The 25,786-nt window shown below is 41.3% G+C and overlaps 3 protein-coding genes and 1 pseudogene across 5 annotated transcripts in view; 2 read left to right on the top strand and 2 right to left on the bottom strand.

Moving 5' to 3' along the window:
* The window catches only part of ELAPOR1 (endosome-lysosome associated apoptosis and autophagy regulator 1), a 95,662-nt gene extending 93,320 nt beyond the window's left edge, over positions 1-2,342 (bottom strand). For both annotated transcript variants that reach the window (XM_079132712.1, XM_079132711.1), the window contains exon 1: positions 2,128-2,342. In XM_079132712.1, coding sequence (XP_078988838.1) covers positions 2,128-2,280 — 153 coding nt within the window. In that variant the 5' untranslated portion in view covers positions 2,281-2,342. The remainder of the gene's footprint in view (positions 1-2,127) is intronic.
* Positions 2,343-3,493: 1,151 nt separating this feature from the next.
* Positions 3,494-12,677, top strand: CFAP276 (cilia and flagella associated protein 276). The gene is made up of 6 exons (XM_079134797.1): positions 3,494-3,712; positions 7,439-7,555; positions 8,206-8,321; positions 8,638-8,762; positions 9,136-9,813; positions 12,412-12,677. Exons 1-5 carry the CDS (start codon positions 3,632-3,634, stop codon positions 9,204-9,206), a joined length of 510 nt encoding a protein of 169 aa, XP_078990923.1. The 5' UTR covers positions 3,494-3,631; the 3' UTR covers positions 9,207-9,813; positions 12,412-12,677.
* Positions 11,010-11,484, top strand: LOC306653539 (large ribosomal subunit protein eL21-like; annotated as a pseudogene). Its single transcript has one exon. The product of its transcript is annotated as a large ribosomal subunit protein eL21-like (transcript).
* A 5,163-nt stretch (positions 12,678-17,840) lies between the features above and the next one.
* Positions 17,841-23,225, bottom strand: TMEM167B (transmembrane protein 167B). The gene is made up of 3 exons (XM_079134244.1): positions 23,071-23,225; positions 21,036-21,167; positions 17,841-20,169 (listed from the first exon to the last, which is right to left on the bottom strand). The coding sequence occupies exons 1-3, from the start codon at positions 23,078-23,080 to the stop codon at positions 20,087-20,089; spliced, it is 225 nt and encodes a 74-aa protein (XP_078990370.1). The 5' UTR covers positions 23,081-23,225; the 3' UTR covers positions 17,841-20,086.
* Between the last annotated feature and the right edge of the window lie 2,561 nt (positions 23,226-25,786).

Below are 25,786 nucleotides of genomic sequence, written 5' to 3'. Positions count from 1 at the left end.
TGGGTTTATTCTCTTCCTTATTATTTTGGCGTGGAGGGTGTTCAGCAGTCACTGTTTGCTCAAGGAGAGTGTAAACAGAACTTGCTGACGCCTGTGGCCAATGAGCTTGCCGCCTAAGACATTTCCAACCTGGCGTGAGGTATGGATCTACTAGTAAAGAAGCCGGTCAGGGAAGGGAGTTAAGTAACTCTATTTTGTGTTTTAGGTGTATTTTTTTCCCTTTGATCCTCAAAGCAATCTAAGGCAGGTATTATTATAATGCCCATTCTACAGAACCAAAAACCGTGTGGCAAATAACAGAACTTGACTCCTGGCATGTTGAACTCCACACCTTTCCACTGCTTTGACCTCACTCTTTGTGGCAGGACCATTTGCTTAAGTAAATACTGGTTATTTAAATAGGACTAAAGACAAAAATCTGCCCACAAATTAGAGGTCTTAAATATCAATATTCTTCCTTTTCTTCAAACCAAGATGATACAAAGTGTTTAATGTCTTAAATGCTCATACTTTCCATGGTTAACCAAGATCTCAATAAGAATTGGTAATTGAACTCTAAGATTCTTATCTTCCACAGAGGACATGCTAGTGTTTGAGTCTTAGGCAAGTGGGTTTATTTGGATTCTATTTTAGTTGGCTAGAACACAGGCTACAAAGGCCAGAGAGCCAGTCACTGACAATATCATTCTACTCCTAGTCATCTTTAAAACATGTCAGAAAGTGACCAGGTAGAAATGTAGGTGACCCAGGGCAAGTTGTTATTGGGACTAATAAAGTAGTAAAAAGTCCTACTGACTGGGGTCATATTTGACATATTTATGAGTCTTTGAAGCCAAATATCTTTATTAACACAAAAATCCCTTCCATTTCTTCATGATTTGCTATGTGGTAGACAGTTTAGTGCTTAGAACACCTTCATAATTATCTATATAAATTGGATGGAATTGTCATTGGTAATCAGTTAATACCAACAACTTATAAAGAATATTTTAACCTCTCAAAATCTTAGTTAAGACTTACATTTGGGATTACTTTTACAGTGCTGGGCTCTTGATGTATTTGAAGTCTTTCACATTTCACAGAAATAACAGAACTTTTATTTTGTCTTCCCAATATTGTTCTTGTAAATATTATATCATTGCCTCTGCCATATGGTTAAAAAAAAAAAAAAAGGCTATCCAGAGCTCAATCAAATACTGTTATTTCAATAATATAGAAACTACCGAATAGTGTTACTCCAATACCTTTTTGTTTCTCTCCACAAATAATTTTCAGAAGTCATTTTTGGTTGGGAGACATTTGTTGCCTATTGTCTGAAATATGCCAACATTTGAGAAACACCTTGAAAAGGACTTGTGACATATGTTAGCAGATGTCCAGAGGAGAATAGAGATTGGCAGAAACTTGATGTTAAAAAACTTAAAAATGGATAAAGGTGGAACGTGCTAAGCACTAAACAAAGTATGCTGGGGGAGGCGAAGCTGTAAAGAAGATACATTTAACAGCCCACAAAGTAACTGGGTGTTTAATACAGAGGCCAGAGAGTTGGTGGGATCCTACGGTCCCTCTCACACATCTCTCACCTTCACATCCACCTTTTAAAGTCATGATTAGACCACAGAATTCCTACTTCAGTTCACTACTTTATTTTTTTATTTTTATTTTGTTTTTTGTTTTTTTGTTGTTTTTTTGTTTGTTTGTTTGTTTGTTTTTGCCTTTTTAACTCTTTTCTTACTCCACTAGGCTTCTTTCTATTTTACCTCTCTGTACATAATCTTTTGTTTTCAACCACTTTTCAGGTAACTTCACTCCATCTGGAAAACAACTCATGATTTTTCTTCCTCACTCATTCTGAGTCCAGGGACGCAGGTCACTCCACTTCTTGGAGCTGGGCCCTTTCTCGCTGATCTCAGCACCCCAAGCTGTGAGGGTGATCTATTTTCGGGAGTCCTCCTGTGGGCTGGCCTCCCCATGACGCCAGCCTGCTGCTCTTCCCTCCCCCATGCCTCATCCCCAAAGAAATCTAAACTCTGTGGTCTCTGAAACTGTGGCTGGGTCCCCAAGGTCTCTGCCTGGATCCAAGATTTTTCTAAGCAAAGTGGGGTCGGGTTGAAGGGTGGACAGTACCTCTTTGCAGGCGTGAAGCTCCGGTCCGGTTCCCTGGGTCACCTGGAAGGCGGTCCCAGCCCAGAGCAGCAGCCACAGAAGCGGGAGTGTGCGCCTCTCAGTTCTTCCTCTGCCTCTGGCAGAGGGATGGTGGCTGTGACCGGGCTCAGCCATAGCGTTGTCCTGAGCGAGCGGCAGTAGCGGCTCAGGTGCTGCGGCGGCTGCTTAAGCTGGCAGAAGGCGGAAAGAAAAGGGGAGGGAGGTAGACAGGGGGAGGATGCAAGGGGCTGGGCTCGCTTCAGTCACCTCCCTGCGGCTACGCCAAGGCCGCCCATCCTTCCTCCTCCCTCCGGCCTCTCCTCCTATCCACGTCGCCTTGACAACCGCATCCTCTCTCGCTCAGCGCGGGTGGGGCAGGGACCACGCGCGCCTCTGCCGCTCACCTGCCGGTCTCCATGACAACCGCCGCCGCTGGCGCGAGCGGTATGAAAACGCACGCGCACCGGTACGCAACCGGCCCAACAGGCGGGCGCAGGGCTCGCGTAAACCACGCGATAGAAAACATCCTCCAAGGGGCTGGGATTGTGGCTCAGTGGTAGAGCACTTGTCAGGCATGAGTGAGACACTGGATTCGATCCTTAGCACCACATAAAAATAAATAAATAAAATAAGTATTGTGTCCATCTACAACTAAAAACAAAAAAATTTTTTTTTTTTTTTTTTTTTTTTTTTTTTTTAAAGAAAGAATAGAAAACATCCTGACATCCTGCAAGCCATCGCCAACGATTCACGTTTTCTACTGCCCTTCCGGGCCAGGGGCAATTTCTGAGTAGCTTTAATCTTGCAAACGTGGCGTGTGAAGCGATAGGAGGTTGGGTCCCCATCTCTACCTTCCAAAAGTCATCTCCCAAAAGAGTGGTCCCAGTACCTATTACCTACTGCAAAAACCACTTCTGGACATCTTTCATCCACCCGTCCTTGCATTTACAATCGGCTCTTTGAGCAACCCTGAGGTTTGTGCAATTAAAACGGGGATAAGCAAGGAGTTTGCCTTAGTCGGCAATTTTCCAAGCACCACTCGTGGACTCTTCGGTCTCTTGACATCCCTATTCTCTCACTGCTTTGAAAATAAGAAGCCATTTATTAGGTGCGAGGGAGAATGAAACTTCTGAGTCGTCTTTTAGGATTTCTTTCCGCACTGACGTCTTTTGCAGAAGTCTTGTAGGGAAAGAGACCGGCGTTCCTCAACTGAGGCTCAGGAAGGTAAATCTAGACTGGAAGCTCGGTGACTGCTCTTTCCCTAGGCATTCCCCGCAGCTTCCTCTTTAAAGACTTCCCGAGTTCAGCCGCCAGGTGGCGCTTCTCTCGAAGAGAATTCTTCTCAGTCATAAATGGAGGAGCAGTTGCCTGGCAACCGAAACTGGGCGTTCCAAACAATTGGGACCCGGGCTTTTCAGTGAGCAAGGCGGTGCTGCGATTGCGCTGATTCCCATCCTAATACGAGTTCCTCATTCGACTTTTGAGCATGCCTCCCACCCGGGACTCTTTCCAGCAACCTACGTTAGATAACGATGACTCCCGCCTGGGAAAACTGCCGGCTTCCAAGGTACTATGCACAAAGGCTTCCAAGGTTTCTTGCACAAATTCCCAGTAGGGTTGCTGAAAGTTTTTCTGTGGATGTGAGGGGCAGAGATGGTAACATGAAGAACTCTGGCGAGGCTACTGAGTTCGATAGCAGAGAAATAGATTCTGGCCTTGTCTCCTGGCCCCCGTGTTCAGATTGGCTGATGATTTGGAAGTGCCATTGAGCAGAGGGAAGTACAGCTCTAGCCTAGAGAAACAAGGGGTTAGTGCATCTCCAAGTAGTGATTAGTACAAATAATGGGGGCTTAGGTTCCATCAAGCTACCCTCTTCCCTTGTTTGGAAAGCTGTTCTCTGAAGAGAAATGATATAGGAAGTAGTAGAGAGTTCTCTGAAAGACACCAGGTCATGCTTTCTACTTCTGTCTCACAGCCTCTGTTTTCTGGTTAATGCCGGGACGTGTTTGTGTAAACATGTGTGTAGCATGATTGTGGTCAGTGATCTTGGAATTTAGAGGATCTCTTTTCTAGTAGAAGTGTTTTGGATATTTAAAGAGGTTAAAAAGTAATTAAATGGTAATTTAGGCTTAATGACAATAACAAAGAGCTTCCTCCTATTCAACATTTATTATATACCTTAGGTAAGGTACTCTGCTAAATACTTAGTGCATATAGATAAACTAGATAGAGCTTTTGCTCTCAAGAAACTCTAGGAGAAAAGAGATCAGCAACAGCAAAAAATGCTTGCACAATGGCACATGTATTGTGACAGAGTTATATGTAAGGTACCCAGACAACCAATAACTTGAAAGAGCAGGTGAATTTTGACATCCAATTATGAGTTAACTGGGCCAGGTGAGGGAGTGGATATAATGTTAATCAGGAGGAAAGAAACAGGAATCAGGCACTCAAGAAAAAGAAAGCATCAGATGTGTATCTATGGAAAGGAGAGACAGGGTGGCCTGTTTAGGGAACTGAATAGTCCATAAGAGCTGAAGTACAGGTGTGAAATGGAAGCATGGAGTGATCAATGCTGCAGAAGTGACCTTGGTGGCTTGGTGTACTGTGAACACAATGCTAGTTGGCTGGGATTTATCCTGGATGTGTGGGAGTCACAGGGGGATTTAAAGCACTGGAGTGATACAGATGTGTGTTTTAGAAAACATATGTGACGGTGATTGGGTAGGAATGGAGTGAGACAAGAGGAATCAGCTAGGAAACAGGGGCCACAACCTTCATGGACCTGTGGCAGTGATGCAGGGGATGGCCATAAGGTGCAGATATGAGGAAGATGTAAAGGATAAGATGGATAGGACTTGGTGGCTGACTGGATATGGGTCCAAGAAAAGGAGACCAGTCTAAGATAACTCCTAGGGTCTTAGGGTTTGTTACCATTCACTGATATGGGGTACCCTAAGGAAACAGGTTTGGGGAGAAAGATTTTGAGATAAATTGTATAGATGTCATTTTGTGGTGCCTGTGGAACACTGATGTTGAGATTAGTTGTAGGCAACAGAGTTGAGAGTTCTGGGCTGAAGATGTGACTAGGAGACACAGTAACTGAAACCATGGGAGAGAATCAGTGAATGTGAGAAAAGGAAAAGCAGACTCTGGACTTTGGAGAATTCCACTGTGTACAGGCCAGAGAGAGAAAGAGAAGCTGAAATATAGAAGCAATAAAGCAGAGGCAAATCAAGAGGAGTTGGACTCACAGGATGGAAAGAGCATTTGAAGAAATTCAGAGTTGTGGTGCCAGAAACCACAGTAATCAAATAAGATGAAGAAGGATCCTCCTGATCTAGCCACAAAGATCCTTGGTCGCCAGCAAGAGCAGTTTTAGTAGGTGCTGGAGGCAGAAGTCAGACTGCATGGGACTGCAGGGGGATGGGAATGGAGAGGAAGTAGAGGTAGTCATCTTCTTGAAGAAGTCTGGCTCTGTAGGAAAGGTGACGGAATGATAGCTGGAGCTGATAAAGGAATGGAGGCAAGGTGGGATCAGAAGAGAGGGGCCAGGTGCAGTGGTACACAACTGTAATCCTCAAGTTCAAAGTTCGCCTCAGCAATATAGCAAGGTCCTGAACAACTTAGCAAGACCCTGTCTCAAAATAAAAGATAAAACAAGCTGGGTCTTAGTGGTTACGTGCTGTATGAGGTGGCAGGGGGTAGAAGATACAAGTGGTACAGGTCTCTGAAGCACAGGGAAGCACTGGGTCCAGGGAGGCTACTCTTGAGTAAAATGGACTCCCTTTCCCTGTGAAGGAAGGAAAGTGAATATGCAGGTGGCATTTGTGCTTGACAGTCTCAACATTCTTTCTCAGTGAAAGGCAATCTCATAGAGATGACAAGTCTTTTGCAGACTTCAAAGAGAGTGGGAGGAAAGCTGCCCAAGCCCACAGCAAGGGATATCTGAGCCTATGCTTGCATTCTATATATATTTGCTGGTTTTGGTTTGTTTTCCCCCTTTCAGTTTTCATCTGTCAGCAATAGGACAGTGCTCAATACTACTGTTCAATTAAGGTCTAACTGAGCTAAGTCACACAGCTCTTTGCCATACTGAGGGGAATGAAGTTTACAACATTGGATAGGTTGAGTATTTCTAATCCACTGTAGTTGTACTCACTGGAATTCAGTCATTGATTCAACCAATATAATTTTTAAATACCACATGTTAGGTCACTGCTGAGTCCTGGGAATATAGTGGTGAAAATATAGCATTTTATATGTTATGAAGAAATCAATTTGTGTTTTACACATTCATGCTTGTGGGGTTTATTTAGAGAACTGGTATTCAGTGGATTTTTTCTGACACCTTCAATCAATGTGTGTTAGTCAGCTTTTCATCACCGTGACCAAAATACCTCACAAGAACAACTCAGGGGAGGAAATTTTTATTTTGGCTCATAGTTTCAGAGGTTCAGTCCATGGTTGACTAACTATTGCTCTAGACCTGAAGTGAGTCAGAACATCATGGCAGAAGGGTATGATGGGGGAAAACTCAGCTCATGGCAGCCACAGAGCAGACAGAGTAAGGAGCCAGGGACAAGATATAGTCACCAAGCCATGCCCCCAGAGACTACTTCCTCCAGCCATGCCCACCTGCCTACAATTACCACCTAGTTGTTAATCCTTAAGATTAATCTACTGGTAAGGTTACAGCTCTCATAATCTAATCTTTTCAACTCTGAACATTGCTGCATTGCCTAACACACGAGCTTTTTGAGGAAAATACCTAGATCCAAACCATAACACAATGAATAACATGTCCTTGCTTACTGAAAGCTTTTCTCACCTACTTAGATGCTACGCTCTTGATTTTGCCCCTGATTGTTTCTCATGGCACCCTCCCCACTCGCAGTTATAATACTGTACAATCCTCATGAGCTGGCTCTCCCTTTTGGTCAGACTTCATTTTGCAGGCTTCAGCATACAGACAACCCGTCTCTTTATTATTTGTTCCAACCTAACCTCCCACAAGTTGCACACTTCATTTCCTACCAATTGAATTAGCAGTCTCACTTTTACTTCAAACTCAGGACATCAAAACCTGAGATCATCATTTTCCCTACATGTTCCCTACCCTCTACCCCTTCTTATCCCATTCCACCCCTTGCCTTGTATTCCCGGTCCATTTCTGTCAGTTCTAAGAAAACCTCGAGTCTTGCCCCATGTCATTCTTTTTGCAGATGTCCCTGATGCCACCACATCAGCAAGACTTTCTGGAACCAGGCCATGGGTGTTTTCTCTTTTGCAGAAATTGCCATACAAGAACCCAGCTCACCTTGATCAACAACAGGAACCCTGGCGTCGTCTCAGTTCAACTCCCACAATCAACTCCATAAGGCGGGATGCCTACTTTTTTAATCCCACGGTACTTATCATTGAAATATTACTTATCTTTCTATCCACTTAGGATTCATTAATAGCCATTAATAATGCAGGTAGCCTGGCCCTGACTTCTTTCGTTTTATCCCCAGTTTGACATCTTACCAGATCTAAAACAAATTTATCAAGTCACAAGGCTTGGGTTTTGCTCCAGGCAATTATTTGCAAAAAGTCATTTTTACCATACTTCCTATATTCTTTTTATGAAAACAAGAACTGAATATAACCATGCATGAGGTCAAGTTCATTAAGCCAAGTCAGGGACAATACTGCCATGTCTCCAGTGAGAGCTCACCACTCCTTGAATCTAATCATAAGGGAAAGAATTCCTTCTCTCTCTCTCTAGTAGTTATAGATGCCTTTATTTATTTTTTATGTGGATCGAACCCAGTGCTTCACACATGCTAGACAAGTGTTCTGTCACTGAGCTACAGCCCCAGCCCAAGAGAGACAATTTCATATTGACAAGTCAGGAAGTCATTATGTATGATAATTTAGTGTGTAAGGAGTTGGTGGGTCTCAGGCCCAAAAGGGACTTCGCTATATTTCTGGGAAGTAGTCACGCCCAACAGAACTTGACTAGAATGGAGGCACAGGTAGCCAAGTTAACCCTGGGGGAAATGACTTCCCCTGTAGATACCAAAGGATGACCTGGATTTCCGCTTAGCTGCCTTGTATGACCACCACAGTGGGGCATTCAAGAACAAAAGCGAGATCCTGTTACACCAGGAGACTATCCAGGATACCCACAAGTAAGTGGTAGAAACCCCCTTTGGTAGAGTGCCATCCAATTATACAAGGTAAAATGTCACCTGAAAATAACCATCAATATAGGTACTCAATTGTGCACAAATTTGTTTTTACATCTATAATTCCTGTATTTTTGTCTAAATTGAACAGAAACTATCCAAGATTGTACTCACCTGTGCAAGTGAACAAAACTTTTGGTTAATTCCAGAGGGAAAAAGGAACCTTTGGCTACTTAACTTTGGAGGTCTTAGCGATTACCTTTCTCTTCTCATTTTTCTCTGATTACTCTCCTTTGTTCTGCCCCACACCATCTTCTAGCATCAAGTGCCCATTTGCTGAGGAATGCTCACCCCTTCCTGCTCCACCCCCCATCACTTCCTGGACCATCAGACACTGGATTAATCCTAAGAAGGAATGTATCCACAGCATCCAGGGATCCATAGGTGAGGGTTAGAAAACTGGATGGGCAGATGAGGTAGTGCAAGAGTCTTTCTGAATGGACTCGAGACTCAGGGATTTGAAGTTAATGGCTGGTAGGGAAGATCAGGGATTACTGAGGGTCTTGGAAAGCAGTGATTAAGAGACATTTGAATGTAGAGTTAGGAAATTTATTCAATTTTTCAGAGCTTCTCAGATTAGCCTGAGATTTAGGCAATGAACATTTTCAGCAGGGCAGAAACATGGGAGTAGAACTATAACTTTCCTATCAGTCCTTCATATGCCAGTTTCTCCAGCTATTGTGAACATCTTTATAGTTCCCATAAATGTATGGCCGATTAAAAATTCAAGCTCATCCCTCTTCTCCTTTCTCCACAGTGTCCCCTCATACAGCAGCCACCAATGGAGGTTACTCCCGAAAGAATGATGGTGGTTTCTTCTCCACCTAGTGTTGTCAGGCCAGTGGACTGTGGACATCCTGTCATCCATCTCCATTAAATAGATTTGTGCAAAATGAAACATGAAATGTCTGTTACTTATGGCTGCGAATTGCCTCTTGACTGCTCTTAAAATATGGGAGGGAAATTTCCCAACTCCTAGAAAGTAATCCTATTAGATATATTTGCAATTTGGAAAGTCATCTTGCTGAAGAGATAAGGATTTAGAACAGAACAGCATTGTTTTTGGCAGGACACAGGTATGTAAATATTACAAATTGAAATTAATCTACCCAGAGCTATCCACTCAACATTTCTTGCACATATTTATGAGGAAACAAAAAATAGACTTAGCCCACCCTCTTAAGGAGTTTATGAACACTAATTCTATAGCTCTAATATTTCTGCTAAGACCATATTTAATATTGATTTTGGACCGCTTGGGTTTAGTCTTCTACTAGATTCTACTTTTCTTGGAGGGCTCCATCTCCTTGGTTCTGGCTCCTTGCCATCTAACTCTGCTTCTGTCTTCTTGCCTGGGAGTCAATTTATGCTAGGAGATACAATTTATGTTCATTTTTATAAATATCATTTTAAAATTTGGTGCTTGGGTTTGAAGGCACTGAAAAAATGATCCTTTAGTGTGATTTCTAAAATTATGAGTCACTTCCAAGAACCTATTGTGGACATAAAAAAGACTGAACAAGAAATAGCCCAACAATCTTATAAAATATTGCATAATACTCATTTCTAATTGTATGACAATGTATGCATTATTAATTCAGATGTGAAAGGGTTTCTTCCAGGTACTCAGATGTAGGGTCCCTAAACCAAACTGTCACAGTCCCTTTCCACTGAAACCTTTTATTTAGATAGTATTTGCTGAAAAGTGGCAACATTAAGTTTCAGTTCTCATTTAAAATAGCTGAATTTGGTAGAGGGGTGAATCCTTGGATAATCAATCACCTCATGCAGTTATATATATATATATATATATATATATATATATATTTATATATATTCACAGTTATATATATAGCAAATTATATTACACTGCATAGTAGCTCAGTGACAGAATGTTTGCCTAGCATGTGAGGCACTGGATTTGATCCTCAGCACAAAAACAAAATTTATTATCATCCATGTTGAAGCTTTTAAAAATGTAGACCCTGATAAGGCCAAGATGACCACCTCCAGCTTAGTACCCATATGAGGCCAGTGGCATGGTCCTTGTCGTCATCTCCTTGAAGGCCACGCCTAGCCCTCATTCTTGGGCTCTTTTTGGTGTGCTGCTGAGTGTAGAGCAATGGTGGGAGTTCTCTTGTGGTTGGGGAGAGCTTGCGAGTTGAATATCCTTGACCTCTGGGTGTTCCAGGATTGATCTGCATAAGGCTTACCCTCCTGTTCCACAAAGTGGTTCATTGTTGGAATGAGAAGAAGGGCATGTTTGGGATATATGACACTGGGGTCCTGGGAAACCACTCCAAACTGAACATGGGCCCTATATGGCTTCAAGGCTAAAGAGCAATGGACTGCAACATTGTATCTGAAAGATAAATCACTGGAAATTCAATGTAGATACCTGGCACAACCCTTAACAAATATATCTGCTATCTCTACAAACACTTTAACCGACATGGGGAGTATGGGTAGAAGAGAAGGCTGGGATCTGTGGAAAAGGCACATCAATCACTATGGAGAACAGGGCTTCTCTCTATGAGGAAAGTATTAAAATGGGGCTTCTTTGGAAAAAATAAACAAATACAAAAATATAGCCTTTTGGCTGGAACCACCATCTTGCAGTAATTTACCAAAATGATGAACACAAAGGGAAAGAGGAGAAGAACCAGATATATGTCCTCTAGGCCTTTTAGAAAACATGGAGCTGTTCCTTTGGCCACATATATGCAAATCTACAAGGGTGATATTGTAGACATTAAGGAAATAGGTACTGTTCAAAAAGGAATGCCCCACAAATGTTATCATGACAAAACTGGGAGAGTCTACAATATTGCCAGCATGCTACTGGCATTGTTGTGAATAAGCAAGTTAAGGGCAAGATTCTTGCCAAGAGAATTAATGTGTATATTGAGCATATTAAACACTCTATGAGTGGAGATAGCTTCCTGAAACCTGTGAAGGAAAATGAACAGAAAAAGAGGTTAAAGAGAAAGTTACCTGGGTTCAGCTGAAGCACCAGCCTGCTCCACCTAGGGAAACACATTTTGTGAGAACAAATGGAAAGGAACCCAAGCTGCTGGAGCCTATTCCCTATGAATTCATGGCATAATAAATGTAAATAAATAAATAAATAAATAAATGCCTGTGAACTACAAATATATAAATATATGTATATATATATATATATATATGTATATATATATGAGAGAGAGAGAAAGAGACAGAGAGAGACAGAGAGAGAGAGAGATAGGTGGACAGATCAATCTCAATCCTGCTGGGTGCAGTGGCAAATGTCTATAATCCCAGCAGCTCCGGAGGCTGAGGCAGGAAGATCAGCAACTCAGGGAGACCCTGTTTTTTAAATAAAATATTTTTTAAAAAGCTAGGGATGTGGCTCAGTGGTTAAGCACCCCTGGGCTCAATCCCCAGTACACTAAATAAATAGATAAATAGGTCCCCACCAAGCATTTAAGGAATACTAGTTCTTCTTAAATTATTCCAAAAGTACTAAAGAGGAGGAATTCTTCCAAACTCACTTTACAAAGCCAGCAATGCCCTGATACCAAAACCAGACAAGGACACAATAAAAAAAGCTATAGACCAATATCCTTGATGAACATAGATGTAAAAATCCTCAACAAAATACTAGCAAACTGACTCAAATAGCACATTAAAAAGATTATTCACTACATGCAAATCAATAAACATGATACACTACATCAACAGAATGAAGAATAAAAACCATGTGATCATCTCAATAGATGTAGAAAAGCATGTGACAAAATTCAACATCCCATCCTGATAAAAACTCTGATCAGGTGTAGAAGGAAAACACCTCAACATAATAAAGTCCACATATAATAAGCTCATAGCTAATATACTGGATGGGGAAAGGTGAAAAATTTCCCTCTAAGATTGGAACAAGACAAGGATGTCCATTTTCCTCACTTATTCCACGTAGTACTGGAAGCCCTAGTCAGAGTAATCAGGCAAGAAAAGAAATAATGTACATCCAATTGTAAAGGAGAAAATCAAGTGTCACTGTATGCAGACAATACTATATGCAGAAAACCCCAAATACTCCACTAAAAAAAATGTATATATATATATATATATGAGAATTAAACAAGTTTAGTAAAGTGGTAGAATTCAAAATCAAAATATGTTGTAAATCAGTGGTGTTTCCATATGCCAATAGTGAATCATCCAAAAGAGATATCAAGAAAGCAAAACAATAGGGCTGGGGATGGTTTGGTGGTTGAGTGCCCAAGTTCAATCACTGGTACCCTCCATGCCCCCCCCCCCCCAAAAAAAAGTATGTGAAATATGATCCTCATGCTGTAAAAACTAATATAGAGGAAAAAAGGCCTAGGATAAGAGGGAGGGAGGGAGGGAGGGAGGGAGGGAGGAAGGAAGGAAGGAAGGAAGGAAGGAAGGAAGGAAGGAAGGAAGGAAGGAAGGAAGGAAGGCAGGCAGGCAGACAAGAGGCTGGGGATGGGATTCAATAGTAGAGTGCTTGCCTGGCATGCCTGAGGCCCTGGGTTCAATCCCCAGTACAATAAAAACAAAACCTAGGGATAAATTTAACCCATGAGGTAAAAGATCTCTAAAATTAGATCTTCTAAAATAAGAACTATAGTGGGCCAGGAGTTGTGGCTCAATGATAGAGCACTTGCCTGGCATGTGTGAGGCCCTGGTTTTGATCCTCAGCACCACATATAAACAAACAAACAAATAATCCATTGACATCTAAAAAATATTAAAATAAGAACTACAAAATATTGATGCCATCCTATGTACTTTAATTGGAAGAATCAACATTGTTAAAATATTGTTCACACTGTCCAGTGCAATCTAGACTCATTGCAACCCCTCCCAAAATACCACTGACATCCTTCATGGAACTAGAAAAATCCAAAAATTTATATAGAACAAATAAAATCTCCCATCACTAACAAAACCCAATCAAGTAGTCAAAGCAACATTGAGCAAAAAGGACAAAGTAGGAGACATTACACTACCTGATTTCAAAATATACTATGAAGCTGCAGTAATCAAAAGAGCATGGTATTGGCATAAAAAGAAAAACAGACCAATGGAACAGAACAGAGTACCTAGAAGTAAATTCACACACCAACTGACCTTTGACAAAGAGCTAAGAAAATGCATTAGGGAAATGACAGTCTCAAATGGTGTTGGAAAATTGGATATACACATGCAGAAAGAAATTGGATCCCTCTCAACACATAAAAAAAAAAATCAATTCAAAATGGATTAAAGGTTTAAATGGAAGACATGAAATTACTTGAAGAAAACATAGGGGAAATGCTTCAGGATATTGGAATAAGCAAGGATTTTTTCTTTCTTTCTTTTTTTTTTTTTTTGATACTAGGAATTGAACCTAGGGATGCTCTATACCACTGAGCTACATCCTCAGTCCTTTTTATTTTGAGACAGGGCCTCACTAAGTTACCGAGGTTGGCCTGGAACTTCTAATCCTACTGCCTCAGCCTCCAAGGTGCTGGAATTACAGGCATATGCCACTGCACCCAGTTTGGACAGGGATTTTTTTAATCAGATCCCAAAAACACAGGAAATAAAAGCAAAAAGACAGACAAATGGGATTATGTCAAACTGAAAAGCTTCTGCACAGAAGAAACAACCAGAGTGAATTAAAAAAAAACTACAGAATGGGAGAAAATATTTGCAAGCCATATAGAAATTCATATCCAGCATATGTAAGGGACTTGAAACACACCAAAAAAATTAAAAATGGACAATACACTTAATCAATTATCAAAAGACCATCCAACAGGTACTAAGAATGTTCAAAATCATGCATCATCAGAGAAATGCAAATTAAAACCACAATGAAATATCACTTCACTCCAGTTAAAATAGCAATTATTGAAAAGACTAAAATAACAAGTGCTGGAGAGAATGTGGAGAAAAGGGAACACTGATAGTGGGAATGTAAATTGGTATGGGCATTATGGAAAACAGTATGGAGGGTCCTCAAAAAATCAGAACTACCATATGATTCAATAATCCCACTAATCAGTATACATCCAAAGGAAATAAAACCAGTATGTTGAAGAAACACTTGCACTCCCATGTTGCTGTACTATTCATAATTCATAATCAACTAATTGAATTTCTTAATGAACAAAGAAAATGTCATACACACACACACACACACACACACACACACGGAATACTATACAACCGTAAAAATAATGAAATCCTGTCATTTGCAACATTACAGATGGAATTGGAAGACATTAAGTGAAATACGCCAAGCACAAAAAAGCAAATACACACAATCTTGTTCATTTAAAAAAAAAACGTTGCTTTCACAGGGAGAATAAAATGTGGTTACTAGATGCTGGGGAGTACAGTTGGGGATGCCAAGGCCAGTCTCTGCAACTTGCCAGAAGGCCCTTGCAAGGCAAGAACTCTACCAACTGAGCTATCTCCCCAGCCTGACACTATGCAACTTAAGAGTATCTCAAAGACAAAACAAAAATAATCGGGTTGGAGATGTTGCTCAGTGGTTAAAGTACCCCTGAATTTAATTCTTGGCGCGCGCGAACACACACAAATGTTGAATGTTTTCACCATAAATTTTGTTCCGGACAGAAATGCTTACATAAGGTTAATATTTCTTAATGTATACATGCAGTGAAAAATCACATGTACTCCGCAAGTATGTACAATTTTTGTGTGCCAATTTTTAAAATTTTTAAATGCTTTAAGAAAAATTCCCAAACTTCTATTCGAATTCATTAAATCCTGGGGAAGTCGGTGGAATGTGTATTCCTGTAAGTTCATGTTCAATGTGTACGTGTGTAGGACACACCAACTTTTTTTCCGCCTTAGCTGCAGAGGCTGTAGCGTGCCTTTAGCTCCGAGGGCATCAGCATGGGTGCCGCAGTCAAAAGACAAGTGGATCCTAAAAGAAAGGCCTCGGTCACCTTCCAGCTCGGAGGCGGGGTGACCGCCCTCGGCCCATTCACTCTCCGCCTCCGCGTGTCAGCGCCCCCAGCCGCAGCGGACTGTCAATGTGCTCGCTCCAACGTCCCGAAGCCGGTGACCGTGGGGCTGGGCTCAGATCAGAATCGCCTCGATAATCATTGGCCGGGACAGGCCCGGCCTCGTCTATCTGATCAATTCATCACTTCTGAGCGCCGGGCCCGTAGGACCGGCTTCGGGACCTCGGGGACCGCGGCGCTGCCGCCGCCCAAGGGGCCTCGCTGCACAGGGCCCGGGAGAGGGGGCTTCGCAGGAGGAGAGCTTTTCATTTCGGGCGGCCCGGCGGGGCTGGGGTCACGACCCGATCAAATAAGATCAAGGTGTAGACGGGGGGAGGGGCGCAGGGGAGGCACACGCACTCGCCTTGCACTCTCCTCGCGCACACACTCGAGCGTCCATTCACTCACTGGGCCCGCACACACCTTCCACGCGACACCACAACACAACACACACTCGCCTCAGCCCAGGCCGCTCTCCCACCCGTGAGGTAGCGGAAGTGGGCACCCTTTTTTAAACCCTCCGCCGCCGCCGCGGAGGGTTCTGGGAGAAACCACCCACCGTAGGCGGGGGACTCCCTAGCACGAACTTGTCCAGGACGCGCCCTGCTGCCTCCCTGTGGCTCGGAGGTACCAGGGAGAGGAGACTGAGTTAATACTGAATGGTGGTTGTCTTTTGATCTTCATATTAATTCATATAAAGCTTCATATGCACATCTATAGTTTTCTTTTATCTCGACTTTTTTGTCTTAAATTTTATTTTTGGTGGGTACTAGGGATTAAACTCAGGATCCCTCGATCACAGAGCCACATCCCCAGCCCAATTTTATATTGTATTTAGAGACGGTCTCACTGAGTTGCTTAGCGCCTTGCTTTAGTTGAGGTTGGCTTTGAACTCGCGATTCTCCTATCTCAGCCTCCTGAACTACTGGGATTACAGGCGTGCGACACCGCGCCCAGCATTGTCTTAAATTTTAAAATATTTAGTATAAGATGATTCAATTTCAGATTTACAGGTAAATGACTTTGCATTGACACAGCAACCTCTGGTCACCGCCAAGAAAAGCATCAGCTGCCCCAAGGGTTCTTCTAAGGGAGAAAGCAAGCATCATTTTACCACAGAGAAGGCGAGAAATAAAGTTGTTTTTTAAAAAAAATATTTGTAGTTGTAGTTGGACACAATATCTTTATTTTACTTATTTTTATGTGGTACTGAGAATCGAACCCAGTGCCTCACACGTGCTAGGCAAGCACTGTACCATTGAGACACAACCCAGCCCTAGAGTTGTTTTCTTGATATTTTGGGAACTGGGGACCAAAGCCAGGACATCACCCATGCTAGGCATGTTCTACCACTGAGCCATACTCTCAGCCCCAGGAATATTTAAATCCAAAGATCAGGTGGTCAGGGTATCTGTGAAATAGGTAAAAGTAGTAAGGCATATTCCTCACCTAACAGAGCCCTCTGGCTGCTCAGAACTTGGTGTGGTAGTAATTTACATTCACATCCATTAAAACATATCTGAATTTCTAAGTCCCCAAATACAGTGAAAAATAGCAGCAGCCCAGTACCACAAAAAAAGAAAAACGGTAGCAGTGATTATATAAGTAGAACTGGCACCTCTCACATCAGAGATAACAACTTTTAACGTCTCAGTTCCTCCTCACTTCTTTTTCAATAAAATTAGTGTGTAGGGAGAAAATAAAGCAAAAGAATTTTGGAGATTAATAGAAATTATTACTAAAGTTATCATTTGTATTTGTGCCAATTCCACCAGGCACCTCGAATAAACAAATAGGGGGACAGATATCCATTGTATATGACAGTATCCCATTGGCTCAAAGATTTTTTAGGTGCCTTGCTGATTTATCTGATAAACTTCATTTGAATAAATTAGTTCATTGATAATGGGAGGCAACACTTGCATTTTAGTAGCAGAGGTAGATTAAATATATTAGGCAGATGCTTTCTATCTTATTCAATATACCTCAAAGTTTTATGACTTCATCTCCCCTCAATAGGAGAGAAGGCTATCATATATTCTCAACTATATCAAACATTCAATGACCCTCACAAGGAGATAACAAAGATGACATTCACTAATGTGAACTAAAGAGGTGAGCTACGGCCAGAATCTAAGGGGAGTATTGAAAAAAGTTCAACAAATTCAGCATGTGTCAAATAAAATGGACAAATACTGTAGGGAAAAAATTTTATTTTCAAGGATTTGTGCAGACAATGATGAATAAAAAACTGTATTTCAACTATAAAAAGGAGCTGAATTCATTCTACCCTGGTACACAGGGTTTATGGTGACACCAGGTTGGATTTGAGGCAATATTGCTATCCTCATGCCTCCACCCCTAAGACTTCCCCAGAGGAACAATTTTTTAAAATAATTTTTAGCTAAAAATATATGACACGTCAACCAAAGTATTGAGTTAAAGTTCTGTTTTTTCTGTTTACATGAAATAGGCTGCATATTTGCTTCTTGCTGTATATTACCTTCACCTTGTGCACTTTTTGGTACATTCTGGAATGAAAAATCTCAAAATATCAAAACTCAAGAGTCTAGACCAAGATGACCCATCCAGGCAGCTACAAAAATTGGTTGAACTATATTGTGGAATGGAACTAGTCTAAAATATGAAGCAGCTCTAAGCACCAAACTTAGAGACTTAGCCCTATTAGAAAACAAGTCATTAAAGCTACAAAAGTAACAAGTGCAAAACATGCTGAACCTCTTCCCAGGGAGAGACATTCCCTTTGGCCAACAGGTTCCAAATTCACACCAAAAGGTGTGACTTTTTCTTATTCCACCAGATTTCCTTTCTCTCATATGAAAGATCCTCAGAAATGACAATGGGAAATATGATCATTGAAATTTACCCTGTGGACCAATTCCTGAAGAGATAACAGCCACAACTCTGAGATGATTAGACATGTAGTGTTTACTTGATGATGTTCTGTACTTCTAGGATCCCTCAAAGCATGAAACTGCATATTTTAGAAACTAAACTTCCTAGCAGTTTTTAATCTTTTGTAGTAAGCAGACAAAATACAATTTATTGCCACATAGGAGCCATCCACAGCTAATTTGTCCACAGTCAAGTTTTACTGTAAAGGACAATTCAACTGGAAGATCTTTATGGTTATTATAATTTAGTTTTAGAATTTTTTTAAAAAATAGAGAAGTTCTTAGCTTCACAAATCCAACAGTTGATTTTGCATATATGAGGAGGGAGCAGAAAAGTCTTCCCTTCAAGTGTTGTCATCTGAAAAGATTTGCTCAGGAGTTACCATAGTCAATGGAAAAACTCTTTTCTCTGCATTGTAAAGCTCTGTTCCCCTTTACTTTAGAAAAATTCTTTTCTCATTAATGGATTCCTAACATGCCAATGAATATCAGCAACCTCTCTTGTTTAAATTTCTCACATTCCCCCCAGTAAATAATTTCCAGAAACAATGAAAGAGTACTTCAATATAAAGAAAATTGAGTTGGCCAAGAAAAACAGGTAGTCAACTAAAAATTGCCATAACACAAAGACTTAAGTATGAATCTTTTATAACATGAGAAAACTTCCATCTAACATCACAATAAATTCTTATACTAGATGAATTTACTAGTATATGAATTGATATTTATTTCTTCTCCTCTAACTGCAAATATATTAAACAATTATTTCTTCAACAGTTTCTTTTTCCCCTAGTGATGGCATTTAAAACTGAGTAACAGTATTTAGCACTAAGTATGTTAGAAAATATAAAAAAGCCTTAAGAAATAGCAACAGTTGATTCATTTTTCATATACCATTTGATTGAGTAAAGTTTTTTTTGGGGGGATACAGGTGAACAGAAAGTGTTTTCTTATCTTTATCAATGCTCTCTACTCTCATTACAGATGGTTAAATCCTGAATTTTATATGAGCTCAGAGTCTCTTGGCAAAACTCTCAAGCTATGAGCACATGCCAAGCTGCTTCATCTGTTCTCTTTTTCCAATGAGAGCCCTCTCTCATGTTCCCAGATAGATATATAAAAAATAAATTTCTAAAGCCAAGCAATTTCCTGGCCTTTCATAACTCCTATGTCCCACCTAGTACCCTCCCTCCCCAATTTGCCAAATCCATATTAAACAGTGAAAAAGAGTCAAGTCTGGAAAATTATCTCTCCTTCTAAGAGGTCTGAACACAGCCTGTGTCCTTCCCTATAAGCCTCAGTTTGAAAAGATACTGATAAGGAGTTGAAGAACAAAATAGGTGACATGTTGGTGTTATTTTTGTTTTCTGCAGTGCTGAAGATTGAACCCAAGGTCTCACACATGCTAAGCAAATGCTCTACCACTGAGCTATAAACCCCAGACCAGGTGATAAGTTTTTAAAAAGCAGGAGGTATGTAATCTTATTACTGATGGGTATAATTAAACTGGACATTATATGTTCACTGCTGAGGGCCGATTTACACACAGATCAAAGGAAGTTGGCTTTCTGGAGTCTCCTGAAGCATAAATAACATCCGTGACCACGAGGAGTTTTCCTCACATATGGCAAGGGCAGATGCTGTGATGTCATCCTGGGGACTTTGATGTTTTTGGCTGAACTCTCCTACACTGGGTCCAGGCCTCCAACAGGTTCTTCACCCCTGTCCCCTTGGTTGGCAGTTGATGAGTTGGATGTTTTGTGATTCATTTTATAAACAAGACATAAAAGGCCATTACAATGCATGCGATTGCCACAGCAGCATGCAGCCTGGTTCCAATCACAGCAGCTGCAGGCAAAAGTAGAAAGAGAAATCACTCCCTGCTCTTCACAAAAGTCCTCACATTCAGGGTGACATTCTGAAATTTCTAGTTACAAACAAAGAGATCTATCAAGAGTCTCAAGAACCTGGGAATGTTTTTAAATGCTACATTTATGCTCTAGGTTCTAGAGGAATATATTGTTTCCATTTTTAAAACGTTATTTTGAAAAAAGATTTAGGTAGGTAGGATTCTAGTTGAAGATACCCCAAATAAAAAGTAAAAATACATCTCAGTTAAATGGAAACTTTAAGGAAGTACACTGTGTTCTTCCCAGAAAATCAGGAAAGTTTTCAGTGGGAAAACATTCCTCCCCTTCAAGCGAACTCCAGCCCAGTCAAAAACTGCTTAATTTGAACACATGGAGAATACTGAACTTTCCTGGATGCTAAAATAAACACATCTTCTAAATAACAGCAAATTCACAATTTACTTTTTTTTACTTTTTTTCCCTTTTGGTACTGGGGATTGAATCCAGGGAATAACCACTGACTACATCCCCAGACCCCCCCTTTTTTTTTTCCCTCTTTTATTTTGAGGCAGGGTCTAACTAGTTGTTTAGGGCCTTGCTAACTTACTAAGGCGGGCCTTGAACTTGTGATCTCCTGCTTCATCCTCCTAAATCACGGGGATTACAAGTGTATGTCACTGTACTGGGATCCCTCTTTTTTCAACTTTGGAAAATGATTATTTAATTTTACCCACTCTCTGACTCCATCTCAGAATTTTTTTCTAAAAGTGGAGTCAAATATAATCCCAGCTCATAATACCCCATTTAAAACACCACATTGTCTAGAGATGGTCATCTCCTTTTCCTGTCCAGACATGACCTTACCTTTGTAAAACACACCCCAAACTCCCTTCTTCTCTGATAGCAGCCAGGTTTTGAGACGAGGTACTTTCTTGAAGTAGGCACAGGTGCAAACAAAGAGCAAACCAAATACCAGAATCCCATCCAAGGAGTACACTGTCATAAACAAAAAAAGAAAACCTTCAGTGCTGATCTAGCTTGGAACAGATAATCCAAGCTGAGAAAGGGTTCAGTGTGAGAGTAAATCCCAGTGAGGAGGACAGTGATATAATATCAAGGTAACTGTTTCAAATGGTAGTGCCAACACTTGACAAGAGGGAGTCAAGGTCCTGGGACTAACAGTGTTACCTTATTGCTCCCCCAAATTGCTTGTAGACATCCCCTTTACAACAGTTTCACTGCCCGCTCCCTTAACTTTTCCAAAACTAGAACCCTGAGTAGGCTGTATTGGTTTATGTGGAATTAGCCTCCCAGTGTTGGCAATAGATTGAGAGAAGCATGAGAAGCCTTGGAGCCTAAGCACGGAGAAATAAACATGTTCTTGTTATAAATCACTCATGAGATAAAGGAGAACTCAATGTTGAGCCAAGTCTGTCAGATCTGCATCTGCTGGTGAAGAATATGTTGAGGCAAAGAGAAAAGCTTAATAGAAATTGCATTAAAATTCATGTGAATACAATTTTCCTATACTTAGCTTACACTTCATGCATGATACTCTACTTACAAACCAAATTTCTGCCAGAATAACAACAAATTCTTGTGTTTTAAGAAACTGTCTGATAATTTGACATAGCAAAAAGCTTTAAGCTCTTACTTCTATTTCTTACATATGTAAACTCACATTGTACTGATGAGCACAATGAATCACCCTATGGCAAAATAATAATAACGACAACAACAACAAGGTACTGGAACACACAAGTGGGACACGGACACAGACACACGGGCACGCACACACGTTTAATCAGCAGCTACTCTGTGCCAGAATGCTCTCTTATTTCCAGGTTCACATTATTTCCTCCTCTGAGTGATGTCCTGAGACCTCTGACTATCCAGGAAGCTCCAAATTGATATTTTGTATAGCCGATGTCTGCCAGTTTTGGACCACACTATATGCCTTTCTTTCTCCAGTAAAACACTCTCATAACTACATAGAGAAAATTAGTACACAGTTTTTAGGAAAAATGATACCTTCCTGTGCTACTTTTCCTCCCATAAATATCTGCAGATGCTCCAAAAATTCACAAGGCGGTGAAATAATAGCGTTCAATGCCAGGCCTATGGAGAAGGTACTTTGGAGAAATGCCTTCCTGTGCCCTTCAAATTATACTGCCTAAAAGACCTTCTCTTCTTTTCTGTAAGGCTGATTGTAAAGACCATAGAAGGCCTGCTTCCTGCCCTTCCCTGAAATTCAGAAATCATGTCTATCAAGTGTTTGAAGAGGCCTGGAAAATTAGGTCAGATAAACAGGGTGACAACTGCAATATCATTTTAAAAAGGTAGTGTCTAAACCTATCCTTTGCAACGCTAGCCAGAGTTTCCAGATGTGATTACCCAGTTAGGACTTCTGAATCAAACAAGAGAAGACTTTCCGGCATTTTTAAAAAGAACTTTTGGGAGAGTCCTCGTTCACCTCCCCCCGCCAAAGTGTGAGATTTGATATCCTCTGTGATTTATCGGTCCTATCAACCAGCCTACAGTTCCAAAGTGCGAGAAAGTAGGGAGCTGAGAATGGGGAGTCTCTCTGCCCTGGGGTTAAAGAACACTAGTTTTATGAGACCGCCCTCCCCAAGGGCCAGAACGAACTTCTGGAAAAGAGAAAGAAGTAAGTAGAGACCGGAGGCTCGAGATGTGGACAAAAAAACTGGCAGACCTAGCTGGGCACCGGAAGGAGGAACCTGCAGAGGAGTATACGAGATAGGAGTTAGGGGTACCGAGAAGCCAAGAGGGGACGGGCTGGGAGGGGGCGGGGAGAACGGCCACGTCAGTCCCGGCCCCGCCCGCCACAGTTTCCCCTCGCCCTTCACTACCACCGTCCGCTCGGGGCACCGTCTCTCACCGTTAGTCATGGCGACTAGGCCCGGGCCTGGGTAAGGGTCCGGGTTCAGTAGTGGTAGCGGCGAAGGCGGGGAAACCCGACTCCCGCTTGACACTTCCCGATCCGCGCCGCGGCGACAGGCAGGAGCCGTAGTACGCAGGCGCAAGGGCCGAGAGGCGAGCGCCGAACGCAATCAGGCGTTGCTAGCCAATTGTCGAGTTAGGGGATTTGTATGGGTGGTGCTTGCGCGCTTACGCGTTTACGTTGGGTAAGGAGCGCGACGTTGCCTGCGCGTGTTCCTCTGTGGTCATGGTAACCGAGCCTCTTGAGGCTGACTGCGGAGTTATTGCTGGGCCGTAACTTGAGTGGGCTGTTATGGTGTATTTGTAAAAATAAAGTCTAGAGGCTGTGTGCCTTGGCGGCTGCTCTGCGTATATATGTAAGCAGCAGCCCACCTGCAACGTAAAGGTTTCAGTCCTCTGGTGCTTCCACTTAAGTGAGCTCCAACACTAGGGCTTAAGAAACAGCTCCGTTTTCTCTCCCTTTCTCCACCATCTCAGTGTATGAGGTTGACTCCGTTCGCCACACGTCTCCTCACAAGACTTTCAGGAGCAAGAGATTCCTAACGAAGAAACCAAACCAAATCGTCCGATTCCCCCCCAATGAATTCGGATGAAAATTTGTAATAAAACCAGGTACAACTTCAAGAGAAGACATTAGAGAAGAACCAAGCTGGGTCTATAAGAATTACACAAGAAATGGAACACATATGTATACTATAGCAAGATCGTTAACATTTTACCATGCAAGCTGAATGAAGATATCCCCAACATCTGGATGTTGGACATATTCGATTGGGAACATGATCTTTCTCTGTTTCTGTTGGTTTAGTAATAGATAATGTAAAGCCTTTGGTTTGTGGGGAGGAGTTGGGGAAGCAGCCTCTAAGCCTCTGGGACTGCCCTTACTGCCCGGCTCTTCCTGACTCCTGATGAAAATCTAGTCAAGTTGCGTCTGAACCATCAGAGTGAAATAAGGAGCTTTGTAACAAAAACACATATTTCAGATCCTAAAGGTCCGCGTTGTCGGAAACATTCAGATTACTGTCTGTTCCAATGGAGTTTTCTTTTCCTTAAACTATTAGGAGAGCCTCAATTATTTCCTGTCTTTAGCACATGTTAGGATCACCTTGGCCACTTTGGTCAGAAATTGACATCTGGATGGCTTTCCTCTGAAGATACTTTTGACAACGTGATGCAAAACATCATCATGTAATGATGGGAGTGGGTTGAAGAGACAAAACTACAGATTCTACTATACAAATCAAAAATTTTAATTGTGCACAGCTCGGCCCACTTTATTAGGATCCAGGCAGAAGTACCATACTGGAGCTGAAATTGTAAGGTTACAGATCCACAATGATTGTCAGGCACTAAAGGAACTCTGCCCCTCTCTGCTACAGTGCCATCTGCTGGCTGCAGCCTCCTTGGTTATGTAGAAGAAAAAAAATTGCCACAGTTGCCTTATAGAAGATAAAGTAGAGAAGCAAGCCAAGAAAGGCTGATTCAGGATAGACTGAAGAAAACAGGAGTGGAAATGGGGTAGAGATGGGGTGAGAATGGAAAATATACAGAAACAACAATAACAGCAATGACAAAACCAGAAGATACAGGGAACAAAATTTAAAACTGGCCAGAAAACCACTCAGATTAAATAGGCATGCACATACACACAACCCCCCCCCCCAAAAAAAAAAAAAAAATGGCTCAGGACCACTCAAAACTGAACCAAAAAAGAGATCCATTTGTCTAAGCCTTTGAAACTTTCATCAACTGTTGTCCAAAACCGTAGCTGCACTATAACCATCACTAGCAATTGAAGTTATTAGTTCTTATACCACAACTCGATAAAGGCCCCAAATAATTCTAACCAGCTCCTAAACAAATTCATGTTCACTAATTTAGACTGAATCACAAAGATCATCTTCATCTCAAAAAATTCTTCTTTCTTGAATACTATGAAATTGCACTATCCTCACTGACTTAATTGATTGTTCTGTTCCCTCTTTTTTTTTTTTTCCTTGCTTATTAATAATTGTTGGTGACCTGTTCAGCTCCTTTATGGGGAGCTCATAATTTGATATCCTACCAGACAAGAAACAAGAATTGTATAGTTTTAAAAAATATGTTTGATAGAGTTGGGGATGTAGTACAGTGCTAGAGCACCTGCCTAGGATGCAGGAGGCCCTAGGTTTGATCCCCAGCAATACTTCAGTTATTTTTGTTTGTTTTGTGGTGCTGGGAATTGAACCCAGGGCCTTGTGCATGCAAGGTACACACTCAGCCACTGAGCTATATCCCCAGCCCCAATACATTAGTTTTTAAAAATTAAAAATATGTTCAGTTTCCCTCTGTAAAATTGGATTACAATGGTAGCTCCTTTCTAGGGTTTTTGGAGGATTAAATGAATTACTATTTACAACAATATCTAGCATGAAGTATTGCTCCATAAATGTTAACTATTATTGCTGTTAATTTGTTTAAAAATACTTTACTCGTGTCTACTATATGCTAAATTTGCAGGAAACGAGACAAAAATAAGTCCCTGCTCTCAAAAAAATATATATCAGGTAAAATAATGAGGTGAATAAACAAGTTGTAATAGAATACAGACATTGTGTCTGTAAAGACATTATCTTTGATATTTTAAAATATTTGGGGAATATTTGTTAAAGGAA

The sequence above is a fragment of the Sciurus vulgaris genome (genome assembly GCF_902686455.1).
Source record: "Sciurus vulgaris genome assembly, chromosome: 1".
Classification (NCBI taxonomy): Eukaryota; Metazoa; Chordata; class Mammalia; order Rodentia; family Sciuridae; genus Sciurus; species Sciurus vulgaris.
The sequence above is the reverse complement of the archived record's forward strand: the minus strand, read 5'-3'. Positions and strand labels throughout refer to the sequence as shown.

Coding starts and splice junctions, on each gene's coding strand:
- CFAP276 (XM_079134797.1), top strand. CDS start 3,632: ATGCCTCCCACCCGGGACTCTTTCCAGCAACCTACGTTAGATAACGAT. Junction 3,713..7,438: donor GAAAACTGCCGGCTTCCAAG/GTACTATGCACA, acceptor TCTCTTTTGCAG/AAATTGCCATACAAGAACCC. Junction 8,763..9,135: donor CAGCATCCAGGGATCCATAG/GTGAGGGTTAGA, acceptor CTTTCTCCACAG/TGTCCCCTCATACAGCAGCC.
- TMEM167B (XM_079134244.1), bottom strand. Junction 20,170..21,035: donor TTGGGGTGTGTTTTACAAAG/GTAAGGTCATGT, acceptor TTTTGCCTGCAG/CTGCTGTGATTGGAACCAGG.